Source organism: Panthera leo, chromosome B3 (assembly GCF_018350215.1).
Source record: "Panthera leo isolate Ple1 chromosome B3, P.leo_Ple1_pat1.1, whole genome shotgun sequence".
NCBI classification, from domain to species: domain Eukaryota; kingdom Metazoa; phylum Chordata; class Mammalia; order Carnivora; family Felidae; genus Panthera; species Panthera leo.
The window spans coordinates 131,067,474-131,079,599 of record NC_056684.1 but is presented as its reverse complement, the minus strand read 5'-3'; the positions used below and the strand labels follow the sequence as shown (position 1 = coordinate 131,079,599).

Here is a 12,126-nt window from a genome sequence, read left to right as displayed (position 1 = left end):
GTGGCTCAGTCGGTTGGGCATCTGACTTCAGCTCAGGTCATGATCTCGCGGTCTGTGAGCTCGAGCCCCGCGTCGGGCTCTGTGCTGACAGCTCGGAGCCTGGAGGCTGCTTTGGAGTCTGTGTCTCCCTCTCTCTCTGCCCCTCCTCCACTCGTGCTCTGTCTCTCTCTGTCTCTAAAAAATGAATGAACGTTAAAAAAAAATCTTAAAGCAAAAAGCATGCCTCACACACTTCCCTTTTCCAGGCAAACCTGAAACAACACCAAGCCAGGTGATAGATAATCTTCTGTTAACAGCTTAAGCAGTGAAAGGTCCAACATGCTTGTACATAGCCTAGAGAGTCCTGTACTTTACAGCCTTTACAGCTGAGATGTCTTTTAATTTTTTTTAAATTTGAATTCCAGTATAATTAACTCAATGTTAATTATAATTACTTATTACACTCAATTAAAATTACTCAATGTTCACTGTGATTAAGTGTGGTCATTAATCCGCATCACCTATTTCACTCATCCCTCCGCCCACATCCTCTCTGGTAACTATCAGTTTGTTCTCTATAGTTTAAAGTTTGTTTTTTAGTTTCTCCCTCTCTCTCTCTCTCTCTCTCTCTGTCTTTTCCCTTTGTTCATTTGTTTTGTTTCTTAAATTACACGTATGAGTGAAACATATGGAGTTTGTTTTTCTCTGATTGACTTTTTTGCTCAGCATTTCTCTCTCTCTTTTGGTGCAAAAAAGGTGGTTTTATTAAAGCACAGGGACAGGACCTAAAAGGTGGTTTTATTAAAGCACAGGGAACAGGACCTGTGGGGAGAAAGAGTTGCCAGAATTATACTGTCTGGATCCATTTGCAATCTTGTTGCAAATGGCAAGATTTCATTCTTTTTTTTACGGCTGAATAATATTCCATTGTATATATACCACCTCTTCTTATCCATTCATCTATCAATGAGATGTCCATCTTTAAAAAAAGAAAACAATTTTACCACTAATGGGCAACTTTAAAAAAATCCTCTGTTCCTTATGCAAATTCCTTATACAAGTTCAGTAAAAGGTGTTAGGATGGATGAACATATGAATTGAAAATTGAGATTTTTTCCAGCAAACTTCCACATTTTCAGAAGTAATTTAATTTTGCTCTATTCTTTTTCTTTGATGACTTCACCATCCACCCAGCCTTCAGACAAAGGCTCGTAAGGGGTGCACTTGACACCCTCTCTCTTGTCTCCTACATCCTGTGAATAAGTCCAACAACTTTCCTCAAATCTGTTCTCTCTGTCCCATTCCTTCTGCCCCTGCCTCGGATCATCTCCTTTCATCTAGGAAGAGAGTCATAGTGGCTTAAAACACAAGATAGAAGTGTTTTTCTCTGTCATTTAATGACCCAAGCTGGGATGGGGCCTCTTCCTCTGCAGGGGCTCAGATTCCTTCCATTTTGTTGCTCTGCTATCTTTAGATACTGTTCTCATCTGTACGGCCCAAGATGGCTTATCATCGAGCCTAGATTCAGGAAGAAAGAAGGGAGAGATGGGAAATGAGAGGGTTTATCCCTTTCTTTTGAGTCAGGACCAAGAGGTTTCACATGTAAGTTACACTCACATCCCCTTGGGCAAGATTAGACACATGGCCTCCCTTCACTGCAATGAGATGGCTGGGAAATGTAATCTTCACTCTGGACATCTTTATGTCCAGGTAAAAATTTATTTTACTTACTTACTTACTTACTTACTTAATTTTCTTCCAAGATTTTATTTAAATTCAAGTTAGTTAACATACAGTGTAGAATTGGTTTCGGGAGTAGAATTCAGTGATTCATCACTCACATATTAAACAAGCCCTCCTTAATGCTCATCACCCGTTTAACCCATCCCCCCCATCCACTTCCCCTCCAGTAACCCTCAGTTTTTTCTCTATAGTTAAGAGTCTCTTATGGTTTGTCTCCCTCTCTGTTTTTCTCTTATTTTATTTTTCTTCCCCTCCCCTATGCTCATCTGTTTTCTTTCTTAAATTCCACACTTGAGTGAAATAACATGGTATTTTTCTTTGTCTGACTGACTTATTTCTCTTAGCTTAATACACATTCTAGCTCCATCCACATCACTGCAAATGGAAAGATTTCATTCTTTTTGATGGCTGAGTAATATTTCATAATATATATATTCCAGTGTTTATAGCAGCACTATCAACAATAGCCAAATTATGGAAAGAGCTCAGGTGTCCAGGTAAAATTTTTAATCTTTATGTAAGAAGGGAGAAAGGATATTGGTGAACAGTTTGCAGTATCGACCTCAACTCCTGACTGGCTTCTTTGCTTTCTGCCTCACCAGATTTCCCCTTTTCCTCAACTCACACCAAAGGTACTCTGACCATATGTCTTTCTCTTTGAAAGTATTCAACAAGCTCCTTACGGCCTGTGGACAAACTCTTACCCCCCAACATGGATTGAACAGTTTTCTTCATATGCTGGTTCCTGTCTACCTTATCTTCTAGTTCTGTCATCTTTGCACCTTATTCTCTAACAACCCGGAACTTGAATAACATGGTGTTTCATGCCTCAGTGCCTTTGCACTTGCTGCTTCTTCTTTTAGGGATTTTTTTCCACCTGACAAATTTCTAGTTGACTTTGAAAACCATTCTCAGAGGTCATCAGGGAGTCTATTAACCTTCCCTGTCACACCCTTAACCAAGAGAATTAATTGGTCATTTCTTACACCTCATACTATACTGTTCACTTTTGGTCCTTAATATATTATTTAGTCATCTATCACCTCTTCTACCCTATGAGCATTATCGGATTCACCTTATATTCTCAGAACTTAGAACAACATTCGCCACAGCATAGTTCAATAATTGCTTGTTCGCTCTTGACTGAATGAATGAATGGGAAAGTGACAGAATGATTGCATTATATCAGTCCCGATTTAGCACTCTTAACCTTTATATGGGGTCTCTTTCTTTTGGTTAAATTTTTTTTTTTTTTTACGGTTTATTTATTTTGGGGGGGGGAGAGAGACAGAGAGAGAGGGACAGAGGATTTGAAGCAGTTTCCATGCTGACAGCAGAGAGTCTGATGCAGGGCTCGAACTCATGAGCTGTGAGATCATGCCCTGACCTGAAGTCTGATGCTTAACTGACTGAACCACCCAGGTGCTACATATATGGGGTCTTCTTTCGATAAAAGGTACTATCAAGTACTTACTCTGCTTGAGGTTCACTTATTTTGTGTTAGAGTAGTAGCAGTTATATCTAATTTAATCTTTATAAATAGTTCTGTGAGGTAGGCATTATTATGCTTATGTTACAGATGGGAAAGTGAGGCACAGAGAACTTAAGTAACCCACTTCATTTCTTTTTTAATTGTATTGACTATAGGGAAAGTGGAGGGTGGAAGAAAGTGGAGTAGGCGTTTGGAAAGTAGGTTGGGCTGGCAGCTATGGGACTCTCGTCCAGTTCTATAATGAATTAGTGTGAGTGTCCAGGGATATGGCCCTGTTCCGCTCTGGCTTCCGTTTTCTCATCCATCATAAGAGGGCTTGGCTCAATGATCTCTAAGTTTCCTTCCAGATCTAAAAGTCAGTGATTTTCTTACTTTTCTAATGTAACAAGTTGAAATGTAACCCTCCTCCACACCAATATGCTACATGCACACAGCTGTGATTTTGCTAAAAATGGACACTTTCTAAATGTTAAAACAGTACATGGTAGAGAATAGTCAGTTCAGAGCCAACAAAACCGACTCTGCCAGAGGACTGACGCTAAAGTAAAGCCCTGGATCCCACTCAGTATCAAATCTTCCCAGAACAGAGGATGTGACTTGGCATTGCTTTCACTGGAGCTTTTTAAAAGGGTACATCCAGATATATTTAACCACCAAATAAATTTGGATCTGGGAGTATTGCAATTGAAATGTAGCTACAAATATACCCCGGATTCTCTCTGTGACATGAGTCCACAGTGTAGGAAATTCTATACAACTCCTGTGTGTGTTGACAAATTCCGTGTGTGTCTTTTCTTGAATTATATCAGAAATCTTGAAAGGTCTATAATACTATCTCCCAGCTTCCCTACCTGGGTTCTGAAACAATGAAAAGAAGACAAACTTGTTTAGCAGGTGGAGATAAATGTATCTCCTTTGTGGTGTCCAACTCGATATTGGAGAAAACGGCTTCTACTGGTGGCCAAGGCAACTGTCTACCGCTGATCCCTAGAATCAGGCAGATAGGAACCCAGACCTGCTAGATTAGGATGAGCCTTTTCCCAGCAAGTGTATAAGTTAAGCATTCTGAGTGTTTCCTTGTAAACTCACTATGGAGAGACTGCTAATTATCAGCTAAATCCCGTCTTCCTGTACAGTAATACATTCCCCACTTTTCGGTGGGGCATGGTGGCTCCTCAGAATAGAGACTACATTCCCCACTATCCCTTGCAGCTAGGTGTGACCCTGTGACCCAGGTCAAGGGGGATGGTGTGGTGGGGTGGTGATAAGAGCAAGTCTGCTCAGTTTCTAGAAGAGTGATTATCTGAGCTTCTCTACCCAGTTTTCCTCATCCCTTCTGCCAAGACTAAGGAGCTGGAGTGTCCATTTGGACCACGAAATGGAAACTGAATTTTGACGATGGCATACAAACTAGAAATGAGCCGGGGGTCCCGGAGACTTCATAGAAGCCCTGGACTACCTATCTTGTACTTTATGTATGGGACACAGAGACGAACTTTACCTTGTTTAAGCCACGATTATTTTAAATTTCCTGTCACTTAGGGCTGAGTCCAATTCTTTTTTTTTTTTTAATTTTTAATGCTTATTTATTTTTGAGAGAGAGAGAGAGTGAGAGAGTGAGAGAGGAGAAGGGGCAGAGACAGGGAGACACAGAATCCGAAGCAGGCTCCAGGCTCTGAGCTGTCATCACAGAGCCTGACACGGGGCTCTAACTCACAAACTGTGAGATCATGACCTGAGCTGAATTCGGATGCTTAACTGACTGAGCCACCCAGGTGCTCCAAGGCTGAGTCCAATTCTAATTGATATACTCTCCAATCAGATAAATCATTCCATCGCCTTGGGTGCTAAGTTAGGAATGGGGTGACTAAGAGGTTGGGGAGCAGCCTAGAGTGTTACATTAATTTACGTCCCTCCACATGGGTAGGGAAGAAGAGTTCTCCTTCTGACAGGTTTACTCATTCAACAATTATACACCATCTGCTATGTGCCAAGTACCCTAAGAACTTTACAACTATTATTTTTCAAAGTTTATTTATTTTGAGAGAGAGAGAGAGAGAGAGAGCACGCAGAGAGGGGCAGAGAGAGAGAGAGAGGGAAAGAGAATCCCAAGCAGGCTCTATGCTGTCAGTGCAGACCCCGATGTGGGGCTTGAACCCACAGACTGTGAGATCATGACCTGAGCTGAAACCAAGAGTTGGATGCTTAACCAACTGAGCCACCCGGGCCACCCCACAACTATTAACTTACTTAATCCTCACAGCAATCCTATCAGGTAAGTATTAATAATATCCCCATTTCACAGATGAGGAAACAGAGACGCAGAGAGAAACTAACCCAGGAAGTCTAGATCTAGAACTCATGCTCTTCACCACAAACTAGGCAGTTTCTTTTGAGGGACAGACACAGACCTTCTTATATTTCTCAAGTTAGAGATGTTTGCTTTTAGGATAGACGGAGAGGTCAGAAAAATAAAGAATTATGTCAGTGGTCACCTGAGAGGTCTGTCTGGTTACCCTTTCAGCGGGATGGGTCCATCCTCCTAGACTATCGTACTAGCAGTATGGTGACTCAGTTAGTCTCCGTCATAAGTCCTCTACCACCTGTGGCTTCTGCCTTTTGCCTTCTCGGTGTGCACACATTTCTGTGCACCCTATTATCCAGTAACGATATTACCTTCTCCATAAAAAGGATTGATGGGATCAGCCTGTTATCCTCCAGTAATGCCCAGTCAGGTAAGGTGTTTGCACCAGTCACTGTCTTTGGATGGTCCATCTGGTGACCCCCTCCCCAGGTCACCAAGAGTGCTACAGGCTATGCCGCCCCCTTCCAGGACTCTGCCACACAGTTTGCATTCAGTTTCTTCAAGCAGGAGGTGTGCCCAGCAGAGAGTTTGGACATGCTGTCCTTGTTATCTTTTCTTTGTTAGTCTTTCGCTTTATAAATGAAGCCAAAGACATAAATGGGATATTTAACGTTTACTCTTTCTTTTCCTGCATCTCATCAAAAGAAGATGGAATGAGCTTTAGTTACTTACTAGTAATTTAATCAATACAGGTGGACTACATTTTAAAACAAAGGCTAAGATTTTGCTAATAATCTTTATCTACCTTAGTTTTCTATTGCTGCATCAATAATTAACACAAACTTAGTTTAGAACAACATCCACATACTATGTCACAGATTCTGTAGGGCAGGAATCTGGGTATAACTTAGCTGGTTCTTCTGTTCTGAATCTTACAAGCCTTAGGTCATGAACAAGCTGGGATCTCATCTGGAAGCTTGACAAACGAAGATCCCTCAGGTTGTTGGCTGAATTGGTTTCCTTGAGGCTATAGAATTCATGGGAGCTGGCTTCTTCACAGCTAGCAATGGAGAGAAAGACTGCTGCTTTGAGCCTCTGACCCCTTAGTCCTCTTAATGGACTCATCTGATTAGGTCAGGCCCACCCAGGATAATCTCTCTTTTGATTACTTAATTGAACTGTTAAGGAATTTAATTACATCTTCAAACCCCTTCACTTTTGCCATATAACATAACTTGATCACAGTTGTGATAGCCCATCACCTTTGCCATGTTGTGTTGATTAGAAGCAAGCTATAGGTCCCACTCACACTTAAAGGGAGGTGATTATCTAAGGGCGTGGGTCATTGGGAGTCATTTTAGAATTCCACCTATCGAACTACCCATATGGAATCCTTTCAATAGCCCATGCACCTGGCTCTCTCCCTCCAAAATCTATTTGTCATTCCCTTGCTCTCCTTTTCCTATAGGTTTATTTACTTTCTGAGACTTGCTTTATTTGTTACTTACTATTATATTGCTAAGATTCATATGTGTTGGTATGTGCTTTTATAATCTCTTTACTTTTAACTGCTACATAATATTCCACGAAATGAATTTTTTTCATAATATTCATTTGCTCTCATGTTAATGGGTATTTGGGTTGTTTTTAGTTTCTCTGCTATTGGAAACAATGTTGATGTGAACATTTTTTATAGATATGTAAGACTCTATTTTCAGAATATATGTAGGAGTGGAATTTCTGGGTCATGAGACATGACTGGTCAACTTTAGTAGATTATGTCAACTTTCCCAAACTCACATTTCCATCAGCAGCATGTGATAGATTCATCCCCAGTACTTATCATAGATGATTTTTTATATTTTTGCCCAGGAAAGGCATGGAAATTGGTGCCCCATTCTGGCCTCGATTTCCTTCCTCACTAATAATGTTCAATGTCCTTTATATGGTCACTAGCCAAGCGTTTACTCTTTAGGGAAATACTCTTCATGTCTTAACCCGTTTTTCTATCATTTGCATTACTTTAGTATTTATCTGTAAACGTTCTTTTTAGATATTCAGCTTGCTTTTCTTGTCAGAAACATAAAGGAGTTGGCTTCTGAGGACAATGGCTTCTGAGTTCCTTCATCTGTGAATTAATAATTGGTGTTATGCTCACTTCTCGAAGCTGACGCAAAGAGCCCATGGAAGAATGTACGTGAAAGCACTCTGCACATGAAAAATGAGGTAATAACTTGTTTCAGGGTAATATAGGCCTGATAACTGGCAAATATGGAAACATTCAAATTTGCTTTTTTAAAAATGTGTATTCATTTTGAGAGAGAGAGAGAGAGAGAGGGAGAATGTGCACGAGTGTGGGGGAGGGACAGAGACAGAGGGAGAGCAAGAATTCCAAGCTGGCTCCACACTCAGAGAGAAGTCCAACACGGGGCTTGATCTCACCACTGAGAGATCATGACCTGAGCCAAAATCAAGAGTCAGACGCTCAACTGACTGAGCACCCAGGCACTCTGGGAAGCATTCAAATTTGAACTGGGAGGCAGTATAGTGTGTTGAAGAAGCACACAGACTTTTGCACCAGATTGTCTGGGTCCAAACCTTGACCCTGGTTACGAACAGTGTGACCAAAGGAGACTTCTGTAACTTCTATGTCTCAGTTTTCTAAGGTATCAAGTGGGGATTTTAATAGTGTTTACCTGACAGGGATTTTTAAGGAGCAAATAACTTAAATATAGTTAACACTGAGAACAGTGTCCAGCACGTAATAACCACTATATTAATATATATGGAGAGCATTATTTCATGTGGATTTCCAGGTCCTGCTGGATGCTAGGGCAGTGCTCTGCTTAGCAAACTGGGGAGAATCACTTTCACACCCCCCCCCCCATTCCGATATGTGTGTACTCTTTCACTCTTGACTCATTTCTAACAGGTCAATGTGGATTTTTTTTTTCTTTCATGGATAACTCTTTCTTGAGTAGTGGATTAGTAGCTGATGGAGAAGTAAGTCAGACCATTGAAATGCACACATATCAACATAATACAAATAACATATAATAATAATAATACATCATATAATTCTGTCTCTAAGCTTTCCTCCAGCTTTCATAGCCTGTGATTCCGTAAGGAATGTTGAATTACTTTTACCAGACTATCCAAAGCTGGACGACAAGGCATGATAGGACTTAAATTGCTCTGCTTTGTTGAGTCTGAAATTATGTTCCGAAGCAACAGTCACTGTGTATGTAAAATGGACTGCCAATTATTTGAATAAAGAGAAGTAATATTGTCCTGTATTAGCTGTCTTTCTTTCTCCATTAATAAAATTCATTTGCTCCCATTTGTTCACCTCTCTTTTGTTCTGCCAGGCCTTTTTTAATCCATAGATGCTTTTATCTGCTGCAGACAGACTGAAGGAGTCTGATTCTTCTAGCGAATATATTTTTAGCATCAATTAAAGCTTATGTCGCCTGCTTTTCTGAGCAACTGGCACCCTGCATTGTTCAGAACCACCTGCATTCAGCCTTCAGGGAACTGTACTGCTTTGCTAATGGCTGAGCTATCAAATGGAGGCATAAACACTGCAGGTTGTAAGCTGGAGAAGGTAGCTAATTATGCTAAACAGGAATATTAATAATGCAAGATGTGCAAACAAAAACACTCTTACCAATGCATCAAGGCATGATTCCTCTTCTCCTTTTCCTCACTCCGCACCTCTACTCATCTGAAGGACATGATAACAACAGAAAGTGGGTCTCCTCCAGCAGACCCTGGATCCTGAAAAGCAAGAGATGAAACTGACAGTGAAATTACCCATTGCAAAAAGAGAAGCACCATGTCGGCTTCCGTTGGAGCTGGACTTTTATGAAGGATTTGAAAACAACAGAAGTGTGTTAACTGGTAGAGTTTCTCATAGTGACTCAGGCCAAAGGTCGGGGATATTGTCAGGTCTTGTCAGAGATATTCTAGGCTACTCCTCTCCAGCCCAGAGCAAAGGAAAGTCTGATACGTGGGCAGGTAAGATTTGGATCCATTGTGAGGAACAAATTCTTCTTTCCTGCTCTCCCAAGTAAAAGGATCTGAATACATGTCGTTCTCAGGAGGACCTGTCAGCTGATACAAACTGGATCTCTTAGACCAAGTCCCTATATGAGTCTTAATATGTCATCGGAAGGCATTCTGATTATCTATTGCTGTGTAATCGACTACCCCAAAACTTATCGGCTTAACGTAATCTATTATTATCTGCTATGGTTCTGTAAGTTGACAGGGCTCAGCTTGGCAATTCTTGCTTGGCATCTCTCATGCAGTTGCTGTGAAAGAGCTGCTGAGGCTGGAGTCATCAGAAGGCTCAAATGCACTGCATGTCTAGGATGACTTCCTCACTCATAGGTCTGGTGCCTGCCTCTCCAGCTGAACAGCCTAGATTTCCTACATGGCAGCACAGCGCGCCAAGAAAAAGGAGTGGCCTGGCATAGCACCACTTCTGCCACATTCTATCAGTGAAAGCAGTTAAAGGCCAATTCAAACTCAACAGAATGGAGCGGCATGTGGATACAAAGAAGGCAGGAATTGATGGTGCCATCTTTGGAGACAAGGTACCACAGCAGGTGCCTACACCTCGGGAGGTCTCCCAGGAAACTTACCCTTTGGGAAGCACAGAAACTTTCACTGCTGGGGCTGGTGGAGAGACCTTCCTGCTTAACTACTATTCATCCTTCAGCTCTTAGCTGAAACACCAGTGTCCCCAAGATGCCTTTCTAAGGCCCCACCATTAAATTAGATTCTCTTGCATGTTTCCTTCATTTCATTTTATCACAGTTTATAATTGCTTCTCTCCATGATTATTGACTTAATGTGTGTCTCCAACACTGGACTGAAGATCCCATGAGAGCTGGCCATCACACCTGCATCGACTTGTGGGGCCTAGCATGGTGCTAGCTCTCAGTGAGAGCTCAAGAAACAACTGTAGTGGATGAATGAATGGATACGTGGTGAACGTATCTGGTTTTCCCATTTGGCTTCAGTGATTCACACGAAGTTTCCATAAAAAGGAGTCAGAACGCCCTTTCGTTAATTTGTGACGTTTTAAAACCAATATATACTGAGTACCACGTGGGTACTAGACACAGCACCGGACCATGGGGGTAGAACCCAGGACAATAAGGGAGAGGTGAACTCTGCCTTCAGAGTCTATAGTCTATGTGGGAGGGCAGACAAATAAACATACTACTATAATCCAAGAGAAAAGTGCCAGAATGGTAGGGTAGGGTAGTGTTCATAGCGTGTGCTGTGTTTCCCGCCCCCCCCCCCACACATGCACACACACACACACACACACACTCCTATGGAATTTCATACATAATTTCAGGGCCCGTTGATTACTCTTAGTTTAGATGCTGTAACATTAAACACACTGCATTTATACTTGCAGTGGTATTATTTTGGGTTTATTTAGAATGACTGGGGAATGTCCTTCTTTGATGAGGAAATTAAAAGTAAACTTGCTGCATTTTAGATGTTCATAATAATGGAAAGCTAGAGTTCACACCAGAAGAACTGGGCTCATCAAGGGGTTGAAAAGTTTGCAACATGTTCCCAATGTCAGAGCTAGAAGTTAGGGTTTTTCACTTTTGGACCTGCTTGCATTTCAGATCATGCAAGCCAAATTTACTTTTGAATCTACTCTGTTCATAGTCCACAAGGATTTGTCTAAATGTGAGTAAAATACAGAGCAGTTGCAACATTGCCCATTGCAAAAATGCCGAATTTTATTGTGTCAGGTCAGCTGCCTATCCCACTCTGAGAACAAGAGTGAACTTCTAACATACTGGGATAGAGAGTATGGATTTTGTTATCAATGTTAAGTGATTGGAGGGTTTTGAGTGGAAGAGAGGTATGGTCAAATTTACATTTTAAGGAGACATTCTTGCTTCTGAGTGGAGTTTCTTCAGATTACAACAGTTTAAGAATAAAGCGAGAAGACCAGTCAAGAAGCTTCTGCAATCGACGAGGGTAACATGAAGACTGCAAGCAAGTGCCTCGAATAAGAAGGGATTTAAAATCCTGTCATATTTGTATTTCTAAAAGCCAAGGGGGTTTAGGTGTTTGGGAATGTGAGAGGTGCCTTCAAATACAAGACAGGCTGTCATGTCAAAGATGGATTAAAATTATTCTGAGTCCCCAAAAGGCAGACCCGTGCATGGAAACCACAGGGCATGAGATTTGTGCTCAGAATAAGCAAGCGTTTTCTCTCAGAGCTGCACAAAGATAGAAGGGCCTTCTGGGAAGTCTGGGAGTTCTCATCCCCAGCACTGGATGAGCAGGGGCTTGGAGGACCCAAGGGAGGAGATGGGGAGCATCTAGGAAGGATGTTGAACCAGATGATGCACAGGCTTACGCTGAGATTCACTGATTTTGGAAACTCATAAATGTAGCAGGATTGAGAGCTGTGCATATCCTCATTTTGGCATAACACCACTAAGATAGAGAAAATTCATAGTTATGTTCTCTATCTTGAGGCTTTTAGAGAACTCCCATTTTTTTCTTTAATCTTTTTAGAGAGATGGTGTAAGGCTCTGGGTGTAAGTCCAGGCTCTGGGTTTGG

At 41.5% G+C, this 12,126-nt stretch overlaps 1 protein-coding gene across 9 annotated transcripts in view; it reads right to left on the bottom strand.

The window, feature by feature from the left end:
* The window catches only part of GPR65 (G protein-coupled receptor 65), a 127,051-nt gene that overhangs the window by 42,761 nt on the left and 72,164 nt on the right, over positions 1-12,126 (bottom strand). For 7 of the 9 annotated variants that reach the window (XR_006203993.1, XR_006203995.1, XR_006203991.1 and 4 more), the window contains one exon: positions 9,187-9,296. Coding sequence is in view for 3 of the 9 variants with exons in the window: in XM_042944003.1 (XP_042799937.1) it covers positions 9,236-9,296 (61 nt within the window). In the remaining 6 variants the exon portion in view is untranslated. Of the gene's footprint in view, positions 1-1,201; positions 1,498-5,431; positions 7,648-9,186; positions 9,297-12,126 lie in introns of those variants that run through there. The other 2 variants (XM_042944004.1, XM_042944005.1) reach the window with 2 other exon arrangements.